General features: G+C 44.9%; 1 protein-coding gene across 6 annotated transcripts in view; it reads left to right on the forward strand.

The window, feature by feature from the left end:
• DOCK8 (dedicator of cytokinesis 8) overlaps window positions 1-16,982 on the forward strand; it is a 230,982-nt gene that overhangs the window by 45,646 nt on the left and 168,354 nt on the right. For 4 of the 6 annotated variants that reach the window (XM_058693243.1, XM_058693244.1, XM_058693248.1 and 1 more), the window contains exon 2: window positions 7,792-7,894. In XM_058693243.1, coding sequence (XP_058549226.1) covers window positions 7,792-7,894 — 103 coding nt within the window. Of the gene's footprint in view, window positions 1-7,791; window positions 7,895-8,251; window positions 9,001-11,298; window positions 11,558-16,982 lie in introns of those variants that run through there. The other 2 variants (XM_058693246.1, XM_058693247.1) reach the window with 2 other exon arrangements.

Here is a 16,982-nt window from a genome sequence, read left to right on the forward strand (position 1 = left end):
AGAGAGGGGGACAGAGGATCTGAAGCAGGCTGACAGCAGAGAGCCCGATGTGGGGCTCAAGTTCATGAGCCTGAGCTGAAGACAGATGTGTAACTGACTGAACTGCCCAGGTGCCCCGTAGCCCTTTTAAATTTAAAGGTGCACTCCAAGGGCACTTGGCTGTCTCAGTCAGTAGAGCGTGCAGTTAACTCCTAATCTCCAGGTCGTGAGTTTGAGCCCCACGTTGGGCATAGAGATTACTCAGAAGCAAAAAAAAAAAAAAAAAAAAAAAAAAAAAAAAAAAAAAGGGTGCACTTCTTTAAAAACAAGGTGCACTTGGGGCGCCTGGGTGGCTCAGTCAGTTGAGCGTCCGACTTCGGCTCAGGTCATCATCTCACAGTTTGTGAGTTCGAGCCCCGCGTTGGGCTCTGTGCTGGCAACTCAGAGCCTGGAGCCTGCTTCAAATTCTATGTCTCCCTCTCTCTCTGCTCCTCCCCGGCTCATGCTCTGTCTCTCTCTCTCCTTCAAAAATAAATAAAAACATTTAAACAAAAAAAGTGCACTTTACTAAAAGTATCTGAGGATGCATCTCAGGAAAAGCCTTAGATCATTTTTATGTGGTCCCCTCCAGGAACTACGCACTCTCGAGCCTGCTGTGTGTTTTCAGACCTCATCCATGCTCCACACAGTGACCCAACCCCGGGTTATTTACTTCAGAGCTAGATTTTCTACATACAACAAGCTTAAAAATCTTTATCATTGTTGTTAAAGTACACTGCCCTAACCTTTTAATCCAGGAAGTTTGGGAAAGAACATTCTTTCACTGCTCACTTGGTGCAAGTTGTCTCTAGTCTTGAACTGTGGTTATTTTGCAAGGCTTAATAACACCGTGTGCTCCCGGGCCACATCCATGTGTATGCCGCCCACAAATGTCTATAATTAGTATTTGTTACTAGCTGTGTACTAGCTGCATACTTGTATTCGTTGAGTGTCTTGTTAGTTACTAAGTCAGTTATTCTAGTGAGAGTCAATTATGTGTTTGCTTTTCTTTTTTCCCGGCCCCTTTCACTATTGTTTAAAACCTGTCACATTTAGGAGAATCCCAAGCCCGTTCAAGTACTTGTCGACGTGGTTTTATCTTGAATCAATTTTACAGTTCTCCCAACCATTTTGGCTGCTGGCCATCCCAGCATATAGCGAAAGAATTTTCTTTCAGGGGTGAAAGCCAGTGAGAAGCCTTCCGGGGCTGCACGGTTTCCTCGCACAGCTGCGGGCACAGATCTCGGTGCTGACTGTCCCATTTGCTGATTCTTAAGCAGAGTTGCCAGTTTGAGCTGGAAAGGTGCCCAGGAGATCACATAGCCCAGCCCCTTCATTTCGCATGTAATGAAACTAAGACCCAGCCTGGTTAACTAATATACTGGAACTCAAACAGCTGGCAAACGGCCACATCATTGTGCAGAAATAGGGCAGCCTGATAGTTAAAATACTTGAAGGAGGAGTATGGAAACTTAATGTCTAGATGTCGTGAAGTGGCTAAAAAAAAAAAAAAAAATGCTTGAAATGCATTTTGTTCTTTTATATCAGGTCTGCTCCTACTCGTTTTTTTGTTTTTTTCCCAAGTATGATTCTGAAGTCCTCTTGTTCGAGAAGCCTCCTAAGCATTCCTGGGCCGAATCAGTAACTCCCTCCTCTTTGCTCACAAGGCACTGTGCACATTTTTTATTATAATACTCATCCTGTTGTATTATAATTATATATTCCGTTATCCACGTGTCCTCCTTCCTCCCACCCCCTGGACTGAGCCTCGAGGAGCAGCAACAGTATCATCTTGGACTTTAATCCCTTGGCGGAGAGCCTGGCACTTTTGTGCCCTTGACGTTTCATGAATGAATGAATGAATGAATGAACCAATACTCTCTCATAGTCTTGCACTATGAGTGAATCTTCTGCTTTGCTGACATGAAAACCACCTGGAGTTGCTGGCTCAACCTGCAGTTTTCCAGGCCACACTGTGCGAGATGCTGTGTTAGGACCAGGGGGGTAGGATCTAGGAATCTGCATTTTATGAAGCAGCTGATACATTTGATGCAAATGGTCCATGGACCACACTTGGCAAGCTCTTCTCCGTTTAGTTCCTTCCACTGGGACTTAGTCCAAACTGTGCGTATCGCAATGATCTGTTCATCTGAATTAAAACAGAGCTTTGAGGAGCGCCTGGGTGGCTCATTCGGTTAGGTGTCAGACTTCGGCTCAGGTTATGATCTTGCTGTTCATGAGTTCGAGCCCCGCGTCAGGCTCTGTGCTGAAAGCTAAGAGCCTAGAGCCTGCTTCAGATTCTGCATCTCCCTCTGTCTCTGCCCCTTCCCCGCTTGTGCTCTGTCTCACTCCCTCTAAAATCAACAAACATTAAAAAAATTAAAAACAAAAATAGAGCTTTGCTACCCATCCGCCTCTACCATTCTGACCCCCGAGCAGGGGTACCAACCTTTTAAACAAACCCCAAGGCTCCCTCCCAGTAAAATTTGTAGAAATAAAGAAAATAATATTTTAAAGCATTTTGAATTATTAGAAGAACAGTGTCTTAGCTCATCAAGGAAATATTATCCTGCTATAAATCTAGCATCAGAAAAGTTGTTTTCGACATGTTGAATTTAGCCTGAGACTCAAATACAGAGGAAATAAAACCCACACACAGTCAGTACTGTATGGACACCACGCCTGTGTGATCCCTTGCCCAGGCTGAGTTCTCTTCCCTGTGTAGGCAGGCTTCCCCCTCCCTAGGATCAGTGGGAGATAAAGCCGGTTGATTTTGACACTGGGATCCTAGGTGCTTTTTTGAGAATGAAGTTCCGTATCACTAACTTAAGAGCTGAAATTTACATAATTTTTTAAATTCCCAAGTAGTGTTTCTGTGCCTGCAGGCTACTTTATAGGTACACAATTTTTTTTTTAACATGATGACCATAAGCAGCTTTACATCAGAAAGAGCTGAATGCGATAGATATTAAGCTAGCTTTATATAACTACCAAAAGGATCTCGGATCCTTGTAGTATATTTACACGTATATTGTTAGTTATTTGTATTCAGTTCCTCATATTACGTTTCACTTGTAACTTATTTGGTATGCATCTTTTTTTAAAGTTCACTTATTTATTGAGAGAGAGAGAGAGAGAGCACACTATCAGGGGAGGGGCAGAGAGAGAGAGGGAGAGAGAGAGAATCCCAAGCAGGCTCTGCACTGTCCACATAGAGTCTGATGCGGGACTCTGACTCAAGAACTGTGAGATCGTAACCTGAGCCAAAATCAAGACTTGGATGCTTAACTGACTGAGCCACCCAGATGCCCCTGGTATACACCTTTCTATGGCTGAATCTAGTTCATATTTTTACTTTAAGTGGTAAAATCGTGTTTCACCTATTTGCTGTTATGTACTCGGTGCTCTCCGTTGTGCTGGGTGCTTTGGTTATTTTCAGTTATTTGCTGCCATATACAGAGATCTTCTACTCGCTCCTGCTCAAATGATGTGTTTGTTTGTATGAATTCCACGGGCTATATGCTCTGAAGTGAAATGATTAGATTAAAAGGTAATGACAGTTTTATAGTTCTTGTGTATTACAGTATTGCTTTCCAGAGACACTGAACTAATATACACCCCTGTGGGGTTCCAGAGGGGTGTGGGGCATGCCGATTCCACTACAGTTTGACCAACGTGTGATCTTGTCATTCTAGCTTATTTTTGCTGGTGTAATGTGTGTATAGGGCCTCTCCAGGGAGATTTAATTTTGAAGTTCTTTAAATGAGGGACGTTCGTTTCCCTGTGGGATGATTCGCTCTTTTCATTTTAAGGACAGACAATTCATCTCCATAGTTGACGGTTTTGAAGAGACAGGTTTAATTGCATTCTGTAGAATCGATCCTGTAAGGACAAGAAATAGGACCCATGTTAGGGGCTGGGTGGGGCGCGACTTGTCAGAAGAGGGTCAGTCTTAGATCACCGAATTAGGAAACCGATGCGGAAGATTGCAACAGAGCCGCCCGCTGACCCTGTTTAAGAAGGGTTGAACAGCAGGAACATTCTGATTTCATGCTGAAAAAAATACTGGGGCGTTGGCATAGGATGACAGATTTTGCTTCAAAATGAAAGCAGGAATCTGTCCCTGCTTCCGTTCTTGGATTCCCTCAAAATACCACTCCTTTCCTGAAACTTTTCAGGTATTCACTCCCATGTCAATTAGACCCCTCTGGTCTCTGGGTTCAGAATGACCATGAAACGAAACCGTGTTATTTGAGAGGTCTTGCGGGGAGGATGTGGAGATAGAAGTCTCAGGGGCAGGCAGTCATGTCTGTCAGAAGGCATCCAGGTCACAGCGAAGGGCCTTTGCTTGGTTGTCTCGTCCCTCTGTGTGGACAGTCCCCTGCCTAAGTAAGCAGATAAGTGATTGCCCTGCCGGTGTGGGTTGCCAAACGCAAGATACAGTGTTGTTCATGCAAGGTGGGCTTTTTGACTTGGTCAGTGGTCGAATCTGTTGGTTTTTTTTTTTTTTTTTTTTTTTTTTTTTTTTAATTTATTTTTGGGACAGAGAGAGACAGAGCATGAACGGGGGAGGGGCAGAGAGAGGGAGACACAGAATCGGAAACAGGCTCCAGGCTCCGAGCCATCAGCCCAGAGCCTGACGCGGGGCTCGAACTCACGGACCGCGAGATCGTGACCTGGCTGAAGTCGGACGCTTAACCGACTGCGCCACCCAGGCGCCCCGAATCTGTTGGTTTTTAAAACTTGGTGATTGTTCAGCTCATAATGAAAATCAGCCCTGGGGTGCCTGGGTGGCTCAGTGGTTAAGCGTCCAAATCTTGGTTTGGGCTCACGTCATGATCTCGCTGTTTTGTGGGTTCGAGCCCCACATCGGACTCTCTGCTGACAGTTCAGAGCCTGGAGCCTGCTTCCGATTCTGTGTCTCCCGCCCTCTCTTCCCTTCCCCTACTTGTGCTCTGTCTCTTGCTCTCCCAAAAATAAATGAACGTTAAAAAAATTTGGTCACCTTTGCCTTCACTCTTGTGTCTTTAGAATACTTATACACCTTTCTATCTATATCCATATCTGTTTCAGCTTTATTTGGAAAGAATTCCCATACCACACAGCTCACCTATGTAACATGCACAATTCAGTAACTCTCAAGATATTCACAGAGTTGTGTATCCATCGCTGCAATCAAGGTGAAAACATTTTCATCACCCCAAAAAGAAATCCCGTTCCCCTTAGCTGTCACTCTCCATTTGCCTCCGGCGTGCCCCGACCCTAGGCAGTCACTCGTCTACTTTTTGTCTCTTGAGATTTCCTTGTTCTGGAAATTTCATATAAGGAATAATAAAATATGTAGGTCTTTGGGTTTGGTTTATTTTCACTTAGCATGATATTTTCAGTGTGCATCCATATTGTCATATATATGAGTACTTCTTTCCTTTTTTTGTTGCTAAATAATACTCCATTGTGTGATAGACCACATTTTCTTTACCCAGGTGATAGCCATTTGGGTTGTTTCCACTTTTCTGAATAATACTTATGAGTATGTGAATAATTATGCTTATACTTATGAATAATACTGCTGTGAACATTCATGCATAAATTTTGGTGTGACCGTATGTTTTCATTTCCCTCAGATATATACCCAGGAGTGAAATCGCTGGGGGTATATGTGGGAACACCATGTTTAACTTTTAAAAAAATTATTTCATGTTTATTTATTTTGAGAGAGAGAGAGAGAGAGAGCGAGCGAGCAGGGGAGGGGCAGAGAGAGAGGGAGAGAGAGAATCCCAAGCAGGCTCTGCACTGTCAGCCCCAAACTAAGGCTCGATCTCACCAACTGCGAGATCATGACCTGAACCAAAATCAAGAGCTGGGCGCTCAATGAACTGAGCCCCCGCAAGTGCCCCCACGATGTTAAACTTCTGAAGAAACTGCCAGACTATTTTCCAAAGCACTCGTACCATTTTCCATCCCCCCCAATAATGTGTGATGTTCCAATTTCTCTGTATCCTCACTGATGCTTTTCGTTGCCCATCTTTTGTGACACAGCCAGCCTAGTGATCGTGAAGGGGCAGCTCATGTGGTTTTGATTTGCATTTCCCCAGTGGTTAATAGAATACTTCTCATCCTAGTATTTTCCTATACTTACAAAATTAAACAAGGAAAATTAGGAATGCAGTTAGTATGGACTTCTTTCACATCCTGGGGGGGCGGGGTCTCACCCATCACTGTATCATCATGTGAGGGGCTGCCCCTGACACAGAGGCGCTCCAGCCATTTCTTCCCCATCCTCGTACCCATTCATCGTTCAGAATCCTGGGAAGGAGAGATCGTTGTCCCGAGTTGGCTTATGTGCCCACCCCTTGGCTTTGCAGTTACGCCTAGGCAGTGTCCACCAAGAGGGCCTGAATCCTGGAAGGACATCGGGGCGCTCTCAGATGGGGAGAGTGGAGGCCGCACGTGGGACCAGAGCAGGCTTTCTGCCTGTGCAGATGTACCACATTGCCACATCTGGGAGCCAAGCAGACCATGTCAGAAACCTTATCCTGCAGGGTGATTAATAATTGTGCCTTAGCACACATCATAATGGAGAAAATATGATAAACTTCATTTATAATATTAAAATATTATATTTTAAAAGTATCATTTAAACAATGTACCTAACCTTTTGTTGCATACCCAGCCCGTTTCCAATGTATGATCCCGCCTGATCCTCAGGAAATGTCTGTTCGCTTCTAGTGGCCTCCCTGTGGTTTAAATATGCTTTTGTGAACGAGCCTAAGAATCCACCCACAGAGGAGACTGAGAAATGTGAAATGAGAAAATGTGTTCTGAGCCCCAAACAAATGACCAACACTTGTGTGCCTCAAAGTCAATCCGCCTGTAAGCTTGGGTTTCCCTGGTGAACAGAGCTCATGCCGGTGGGTGTGAGTTAATGGGGACCCGCTTTCGTGTGCCTGGTTTCCAGCTCCCAGCGGTGCCGGCTGAGGGCACGGCAGTGTTTCGATGTGGGGGGAGTCAAAGGATCCCTCCACCAGGAGCAGTCGGGGAAAAATTCAGTCCTTGCAATTCCAGGTGGCATCTAATGTGCCTGGAATTCTCTGGAGTGTTCTATCATAGCAGGCAGCCAACCAAAGGGTTCACTGTTTCAAAAGAGAAGGGCTGGGGGCACCTGGGTGGCTCAGTTGGTGAAGCATCCAACTTCGGCTCGGGTCATGATCTCGTGGTTCGTGAGTTCGAGCCCCGCGTCAGGCTCTGTGCTGACAGCTCCGAGCCTGGAGCCGGCTTCGGATTCTGTGTCTCCCTCTCTGTCTCACCACCCCACCTCCACTCGCGCTCTGTCTTTCCCTCTCTTAAAAATAAACAGTAAAAAAAGAGAGAACGGCTGGATCCGAATGGGAGCATGGGGTTTAAAGTACCGCAGCTGAGACCAGACGTCCTCATGCAGACATGAGGACCTGAATGGCCTGGGAAGAAGGACTCAAGTGCCCCGGGCCTTTCCTTGAACCTCAGACTCTTCCTCTGCTTCATGTTCTCGCCTTTCCCCTAACAGGCAGCCGCTACGGTTGTAGGTGGCCTGGCCTTTGTGAACTTTTCAAGGGTATATACTGTTAGACAAAAGCCACAACGTCCATGCATAGGCCACTGAGGACGTGTCCATCAGTTCTGCCCATCACCCCGCCAAGGCATGGGTTTTATAGCCTCGTACCAAAGATCGTATCTGTAATTGTGACGATTTGTTCAAAACGACTGCTTCATCGAGACGTTTGTATTTTACCCAAGGTATTCTTCGGCGGAGATCAGGAAGCAGTTTACTCTCCCCCCAAACCTGGGCCAGTACCATCGACAGAGCATAAGTACCTCCGGCTTCCCCTCTCTCCAACTAGTAAGTATGAGTTATGGCCTTGCGGGGAGAATGGTCAAGTGAAGAAATCACAGCATGTGCTCGCTGTTGCTTCCGGCTTTTCCTTTGCTCATCCACTGCCCCCTTGCCCCCTCCAACCGCCAGTTCCTAACTCACTGCCTGCTTCTTGACATCAGTTTCCTTCTCCCCTTCCTTCATCGTGAGCATAGAGCGCAGAGTGGACCCTCAGGGACTGTGGTTCTGAAGCTTCAGGCTTTAGTGGGCAAACAGGCTCCTCGATTTCACCCACATTATGATTCACATTTTGGGGAGGGGGGTACCTTGCTGCCACTCGTGACACGCTTTTATTAGGAAAACGCGTTCCCAAATCTGAAAAGCCAGGTTAGGAACCTTCATTTTTAAAAAAAATTGTTTTCTTGGAAGAGTAATTTGCATATAATAAACGCACTCATGTTTAGGTGTCCAGTTTGATGAATTTTTGGGTGCCGGTTTCTAGTCGTTGAACCTCTGCTCAGTCAAGATACAGAGCAGTCTCTTTGCCCTAAGATTCCCATCATGCCGCCTTGCAGCGCGTCTCTCCTCTTCCGGCTCCCAGCCCAAGGCAGCCACCGATCCGTTTCTGTCCCAATTGGGCCCTGCCTGGAACTTCACGTAATTGGAAATCACGGTAGAGACCTTCATTTGTGAAACAACACTTCCCCTTTTAAGTCGAAGGTTGCCTATATTTTTATATTAACACCAAACGCTGAGTGTGTGTGTCTTCTGCGTGACATTATTTGATGCCGAGAATGCCTGACATGTGTCAAGGGGGATAAACCTGACTTAACTGAGATGGTTTGTAAAACCAGAAGTGAGTCCTCACTTCCTTGGTGAGAGGCTACGAGCCCTCACTGTGCTCACTTCCTCTCACACACAGCAGAGAGGCACTTTTCTTGCTTGTTCTAGCGGTTATCTTGAGTAGGTTAGGTTATTCTTTCTTTTTTTTTTTTTTTGGTTTTGTTTCTCACTTATTACTTCAAAACCACTTCTGCTCTTCGAAGTTTTGTAACCTTCCACTTGGTTTCCTGTGGCCGCCATCTTGCCTCCTGTAACAATTCACACGCTGTTTAACCGTGTATCTTTCAAAGGTATGTTTACGGGAGTGATGTGTGCTTCTGTCAGTCGGATAATGTGTGTGTTGTGTCACTGATGAAACAGTAATAGTAAAAAACGTATAGCCCCCTTTACTGCAAGAGGTAACTTGGGATGACATTTCTTCACAAAAATCTATGACTTCCGTGGCTTGCTCGACTGCCCGTTTTGTTTGTACTTTTCCTGTTTCCAAATTGCAGATTACAGTAAAAACACGTTAAGTGCATAATATCCATGCTTTTGGGTATACTAGATAACCTTTAGACCAAGAAATACTAGATATGTTTTTTTTTTTGTTGTTTAATCTGGTGCTAATATATATCTCAGTGAAAAAAAAATTTCTTTTAAATTTCTGACTCAAATTGTATTCTAAACTGTGCAAAATTCAGTTTAAAAGTAACCAGATAGGCAGCTCTTTCTGTCCACGGGTCCTGTCTCTGTGTTTTAATAAGGATACCTTTATTTGCACTTAAAAAAAAAGGGCAAGATACTTATATTTTAAACGAGGTAGGGAGGTGGGGTTTGGTGGCTTGCTTGTTTATAAATTACGACTGCAGCTTTCTGCAGTTGATGTCTTGAGAAACAGCGTGGACCTCACAATTAAGAGGCTTTAAGGAAGTTTAGCTAGCAAGCTTTAACCCCTTCTCTACATGCCAGCTTTGACTTTTATGCTGCAGCCTTATATTTCTTTTTTTTTTTTTTAATTTAAAGACACAAAGGGAAAAGAAATTGCTTACTGAGTGCAGGGTGCTCTTTTGGTAGTTATGCGTCCTCATCAGTAAGTTTTGTCAAAAGTGAATTTTGATGAATCTCTTCATTAGCTCGGTGATCAAGTTACCACGTGGTTTAACTACCCATTTTCTAACAGGGGGTATCAAAGACATGGCAAAAGTAAGCAAAAATGTTCAACTACACAAGAATCAGGTGTTCCTACCGGTCATCATTTATTCCTGGTTCTATTTGCGAATGAATAGCCCTTAAATATATTTCTCTTAGCATTCCAGGATAGCTTCTGATGATCTCTTCCCAGATCTCTACTCCGTTTTCAGGACACCATGCCGTCCCTGTTCCTTCTTGTCACCTGCAGGGGAAGCAGGGGGCACGATGGAGCCAAGAGGCCTGATGTTGATTCCCCCTTTTTTTTATTTTGAGTGAGAGAGAGTTAGTGAGAGCAGGAGAGAGGCAGAGAGAAAGAGAATCCCAGGCAGGCTCCACGCTGGCAGCACAGAGCCTGATGCGGGGCTCAAACTCTTGAACGGTGAGATCATGACCTGAGCGGAGACCAAGAGTCAGCCGCTTAACCGACTGTGCCACCCAGGTGCCCCCAATTCCCACCCCACTTAAAAAAAAAAAATCCACAGCCTGATTAGGAAACCACCCTAATGTTTCCCTGCTGCCATGCTAGAATGTCACAATGAAGTGGCTGTTCTTTCCCCTGAGTCATCTTCCCAAATGAAGGTTCCTCCAACAGAAATCGTCAACTTAATGGTGATTTCCCTTTACCTTAAAAAAAAAAAAAAATTATTTCATAGAAAGGTAATGGGACATTTCAGCAAGATTCATTCCTGGCAAGGCAGGGAAGTAATTTATCATCGAACAACTCTCACCCGGGAGTAGCTTTAAAAAAACTTGTCTTACACGCAAGGCTATAGGACTTTTGATTGTGTTATTTCAGACAACCAAAAATTAAGACCAAGTGCATTTTGACCTTTTGTTTCTCTTGCCTTTACTTACATAACTACCCATTTCGAAAACTCCACAGGCTGATACAAGGGGTTGTTCAACTTTGAGCAGTATTTCACGGCCCCGAGTTATTTAAATCCAATCAACTATAAGTTTGTTGTTTTGCGAGAGATTAAGAACTTGGCCACCAGCCTAAGTGGAGCCCATTCTGCTTGGAGTTAACATGCCTGCCTGCCTTTCATGAGTGTGTGTGTGTATAAATAGGGTGCTCGGAGTTGCAAAAAAAAAAAAAAAAAATGCGTTGTATCATAAAGTACTACTCTTCTTTTATACGTAAATCATTAAAAATAGGGGCGCCTGGGTGGCTCAGTCCATTAAGCGTCCGACTTCAGCTCAGGTCACGATCTCACGGTCCATGGGTTTGAGCCCCGTGTCGGGCTCTGGGCTGATGGCTCGGAGCCTGGAGCCTGCTTCCGATTCTGTGTCTCCCTCTCTCTCTGCCCCTCCCCTGTTCATGCTCTGTCTCTCTCTGTCTCAAAAATAAATAATAATAAAAAAAAGAAGTTAAAAAAATTAAAAATAATCATGGATTTTTTTTATATGAAAACGTACTAGATGGATTTGGGGCAAAGCATTACTGCCATGATAGTGTTCCCTGCCTCCCCCGCTAGGGTTAACCAAATATCATGTAAGAGGTGCTGGGTAACTAGGGGCACGTGGGTGTCGTCCCTGTGTTTGGCACTGTTGTCTGTGTGTCGGAGACAATATGAGAGATGACAAGGTGGCCAGAAGTGGTTTCGGCTCTGAGGGGCCTTGTGGTCTTTTGGGGAGGACAGTTGATACAGAGGATCTATCCTGTCTTTAAGCAAGGTAGGTGTTTCTGAGAAGGGAAAAGCTTGCTGGGGGAGGCCGAGAAGGCTTAACGGAAGGTTCTGAGCCCTGGCTGCACTTCAGAATCTCTAGGATTAGAATCCAGGACCTTTAGAAACACCTGTGACCAGACCCACTCGAGAACAATTAAATCAGAATCGCTAAGGGTCGGAGCCCAGGTATCAGTGTTTTAAAGTGCCCTGGGATTTTAGCATGTGATCCAGGTGGAAGATTGTTTAAAGAACCTACCAAGGTAGAAGTATTCCAGACGGGAGGAAAAAAACATTAAGAACGGTAGTTTCTTCTATTGTCTTGCTTGCTCTGAATTTCAGGAAGTGTGATAGGTAAGGACCACTTGCTAGCCCAATGGATGTATCCTTAGGTAAATAAAGTGGCTTCTGTCATAAATCTGATCAAAGGAGAGAAAGGGTGTGTTTGGTGTGTATGTGTGTGGTTTTATTGGATTTTTGTTTTGGGGGGGTTGTTTTAATTTTTTCAATGTTTACTTATTTTTGAGAGACAGAGAGACAGAGCATGAGCAGGGGAGGGGCAGAGAGAGAGGGAGACACAGAATCTGAAGCAGGCTCCACGCTCTGAGCTGTCAGCACAGAGCCTGATGCGTGGCTCGAACTCATGAACCGTGAGATCGTGACCTGAGCTGAAATCTCTCAACTGACTGAGCCTCCCAGGCGCCCCTGGATTTTTGGTTTTTAACTCTAAATGTAATGTTCGCTGTGATGATGTGTTTCCCTCTCTCTCTGCCCCTACCGCATTCGCACTCTGTCTCTCCCTGTCTCTCAAAAACGAATAAATGTTAAAAATTAAAAAAAAAAAAAGAGTGAAATATAAGAAAAGAAAGGGTTGGGATCTCTGTCCTAAGGTAGAAAGGAGGATTTGAGACACTGTGTACATGCTTAATAACCTTAACCTACATTTTCATAGAGGGAAAAATTCTGTTTTTAAAAATGAGAATAGAAAAGGTTTGAAGTGAAATGGAACGAATCAGCTGGAATGTAAGGGTTTTTGCTGAAGAAAAGGATGTAAAAAGCCACATCCTAAACACCATGGTTACAGGACATGTTTGTGTATAACATTTAGGTAAAAAAAAAAAAAAAAAATCTTGTACCTTAGAAAGCATTCATTTTTGTAAAGTGTTTAAGCTAATTTGCAACGTTTTTCTTTCACTACCAAAGATAACCTAAATGTTAGTCACTTGATAAATATGGTTCTTTAAAATTTCAAAAGGTATTTTATTTTTATTTTTTATTTTAGAGAGAGAACACATGAGTGGAAAAAAGGAGCAAAGAGAGAGAAAGAGAAAGAGAGACAGAGGGAGAGAGAGAGAGGGAGGGAGTGGATGAGCTCATCTAAGAGTGAATGTAGATTGAGGGAAAAAAAAAAAGATGTTTTAGGACTGAACCGTGGAACACTACATTGTAGGAGAGGAACCTAGAAAAAGTGATGTCCTAAAGGTAGGGTAACCAACCATCCCAATTTGTCCAGGACTGAGGGGTTTCCTGGTACACGGAATTTCAGAGGCTGCGGCACCCTTGGCCATTTGGTCACCCTGCATCTGAATAAAGTGTTGCAAAAAGGAGGGAGTGGTTAACTGTATCCCATGTAGTAGATAAACCAGGACTGGGCCATGACCGTTGAATTTGGCAACATGGAGGTCTTGGGTGACTTTGACAAGACGTCTTTCTTGAACAACCAGGTATATTTGAGGACCAGCCTCCAAAGGGGTAAACACACAGGAGGGGGCAAGGCTAGTATACCCGGAGATGCCATGCCTCTCCCCCCACCCCCAGCCTCACACAGAGCAGTGTAAAGTCCCCTCAGTACTGTAACAAAGGACCCAGGACCCTTGTGACTACCTGCGTGATTTGGGGCAAGTCTTTCGACCTCTCTGTTTTTCAAATACCCTGAATTGTGAAATATTGTCCAGATCTGTTATTTTAATCTGCTGTCAGTGTGCTGTGTGCATACGACACTGTGCTAGGAGCTACACAGATGAATTTTAAACAGATACAGTTTTGGTGCTATAGGAATTTTTAGTTTCACAACGAACTGAATCCGGTTCATGTCAGGAGAACCAGCCTTTGATGTGCTTTGTGGGACAAGGAAAAGCTCCAACTCCCTTCATTAAAAAATTAATACCTGGCTGTGAATAATTGAAACTTATAGGGTATTTGTAATCTTTTTGTGTGTATCTAGTCTTCCGCTGATGAGGCCTCTGGGAAGAGTAGCTAAAAAGAAAGGCTGTACAAGTCTTCACCTGAGAGATGTGGCACGTTGCTTCAGGGCGGTGACTTTGTCCCCTCACCCTAGTACTGGACCACTGTAGACCCCAGTGAGTACTTGCTGAATGAATGGAAGTAGATGTTATCCATCCAGGTTTAGTCAGAGCAGCAGAACCAGGAACAGAGATGTATATGTATGGATATTAAGGAATTGGTTGCAGAGAATTGGCTTACCCACTGGTGGTGGCTCGCTAAGCAAGTCCACACCTGCAGTCAGGAAGACAAGATCACTAGCAAGCTGGGACTCCCTGGACAGGAGCTGAAGCCTGGAGTCCCTGAACTGGGAGAAGGCTGTCTGCTGATGAAGTCAGCATCCACCCAGTTAAGTCAGGACACCCACGGGAAGCCTCCCTTGTGAGTGACTTACGGCCAACTGAGTAGGGACTTTAATTACATTAGCAATATCCCTTCGACAGCAGCACCTGAATTAGTGTTTGATTGTGTCAGTAGAAGGTGTATGTATGCTCCAAAATAGTGGCAGCCTGTCTCTGTCCCCCAGCTCTGGCAAGAGACAAATCCTGTAGCCCACCTTGACTGGCAACTTACTAGGAGGGGAATTCAGGGAAGGGTAGTTGAGCCTGGCCAAGTTGGCCATCATGATAGATAAATCCTGATTTAGGATTATTTGTAGCCTTAAGAGTTTTTGTTGTTGTCTTAAGAGTTTGGGAGTTCTCTTTAGATCATTTTGGGGTTTTTTCTTCCACTGTTTTAGCAAGTGACGGACACAGTGTGGTAATCCATGGCATAAAGTGACCTTGGAATTACTTTGGATTATACCATTTAATCTAGTCTTGGGTCTCCACATGTATAGCTCAACCAGGAGGCCACATGTATAGCTCAACAGCAGAGAAAACAAAGTAGTTAATTTTCATGTTTGGCGTTTAAGCTCCGAGGAGCCCCAGTCTTACCTTAAGGACTGATCTTCGACTATCCCCTCCCCAACCCTGTTCTCAAACTTCAGCACCCCCCCCCCGATAAATAACATACCACTGTGATTCTGTTCAATATTTGTCTCCTCCCTTTGCGTATCACTAAATCAACATAGTGTATGTGTTTGTGTGTATGTGGTGATCGCCTTATAATAAAACCTACTCTTGGGATTAAGGCTTCAGAGAGTTTGGTAAATAAATCTCTTTTGGTTCCTGGTTAGTATATTATTATTATAATTTGCAAGGGGAACAACTTCCATGGAGGCGTCCTTAACAGTAGTTGGGGTCTCTACCCACTTGCGAATACTGAGACTAGTTTGCATCACATTAGCAATGAACAGCCTCCTCCCTTGTTAGTTTCAGTGTAGAAAGAATAGAGAAGGTTGGTTATCAAAGACCAGCTTGTCTGTCGTGCTCGAACCATACTCAGTATCACACAGCTGACGTTTATGGTCTGTTTGTCCTGGAATGTATTCGGACCTCGAGAGTTTGACTTTATGATCAATCGTGTATACCGATCACACTTGGCATATCGCCACCCAACTAGTGCCCAGCGATGGTATGCGTTCTTTACCGTGGCTCCCCTCTTCAAAGGTAGCTTTCTTTATCTGTGACGATGTGGCAGGCTTCACCATCTCACGGTTGACGAGAGATCCGTGCAGAGATGCTTGAGATTAGCTACCTGTCCTCTTCCCTACCTACCCCTACCACCCGGCTCAGTGACTCGAGTTCAGCAGACACTTAGCAAATCATGGCTGAAAGAGGGAGCCAGCCATCCTTTTCATCCAGGGTCTTGGCCACCCTGGTTTGTAGGCAGTAGGTGCTATCAGCCAGCTTTTGCATCATTTGGATTTCAGGGTCGTGACGAGCAGAACACTTGGTCTGGACCTGAATTTGTATTCTCTCTGGCGATCTCACACAAATGCCATTTCTCCCTGGAAGCTTCTACTTAGTTATTAATGCTAGTGTGACAATGCTTCCAGTTGTGCTCCAGTGAAATTTTTAAGGTATACGTTTAAAGCGCTTCCTCGGCTTGAGGCATTGATATTCTCCATAATAAATCTACCTTTAGGATTATTTTAATTAGTTAATTACTTTATGTTATTACGTGGAGCAGCTGGTCTCGTGAGAAACACAGAGTGGAACTTGGGGTGTAGTGGTGAGTGTAGTTTTTTACACTCTTCTAAACACACTATTGCCCTTGTGTGTTCATTATTTCTGGAAGTGCAGATTGCCTCAAATGCTTGCGAGAGAAAACCCAACGATTGTGGGTAAGAACGTGAGCCTGCCAAGGTTTGACTTCCCGAGGGCCTACTTCCCAGCTGTGTAACCACGGGCAAATTATTAAATCTCTAGCCTCCGGTGTCCTCCTCTGTAAAATGGGTTTAATACGAATATATCCCTTTTAGACTTTACTGAGGATTAAGTGACATAGTGTGTATAATGACCTGGCCAATTTCTTGGCATGTAGTAAGTGCTTAGTAATGATTAGCTCAATGGGTATCCACTGTCCAACAATAAGTCTGCAAAGAAAAGGATTTTCTTCATTTCAGTCCCTGACTCTGAGCTCTCTGTCCTGGGTGTGGTAAGGGTGGGAAAATCCACCTCCTCCTCTGGGGCTGGTCTTATGCAAATCTGCATAGATGATGCCTGTCGTTTCCTCTGGCAGAGGTGAGTAGTGTCCTTTTTGCAAACGCTGTCTCCACCTGCTCCTGCACAGGCTGATCGCCAGCTCCCTGAGCCCCCGCTGGCCCCTGTCTCTTCATTTTGAGAGGCACCCTGTAAGGACTGTGCTCATCCCCTTAGCTGACCTCCAGGTCCCTGGTCAGAACCAAGAAACTTCCCAGCCCTCTGTCACATCATGTGGGAGCCATGTAGAACTGGGGGTGCCTTTGCTCTCTCCTACCGAAGTGTGTGGATCCTCTGCCTTCTCGTCAGCCCCCCTTTGTCCCTGCAGCAAGTTAAGTCAGCCACCGTCAGAGAAGAAGGAGGGCATATGTGCGCTCGGTTCTTAGCTTTGTTCTCCGTCCCCAACGCGTCACTCAGTCACTCCCATCTCCCCCACCAGCAGGGACAGCAAGGGTGGGAGGAGACCCGGCAAGCCGCATTGACCTTCTCGAATTTTATGTGCTTTTGCCCCTTCAGGAGCCTTTTGTCCCTCCCCTCCAACTTGGAGCCCTCATGTCTGGTCCACTG

This window comes from Neofelis nebulosa, chromosome 12, assembly GCF_028018385.1.
Source record: "Neofelis nebulosa isolate mNeoNeb1 chromosome 12, mNeoNeb1.pri, whole genome shotgun sequence".
In the NCBI taxonomy this organism is placed as follows: Eukaryota; Metazoa; Chordata; class Mammalia; order Carnivora; family Felidae; genus Neofelis; species Neofelis nebulosa.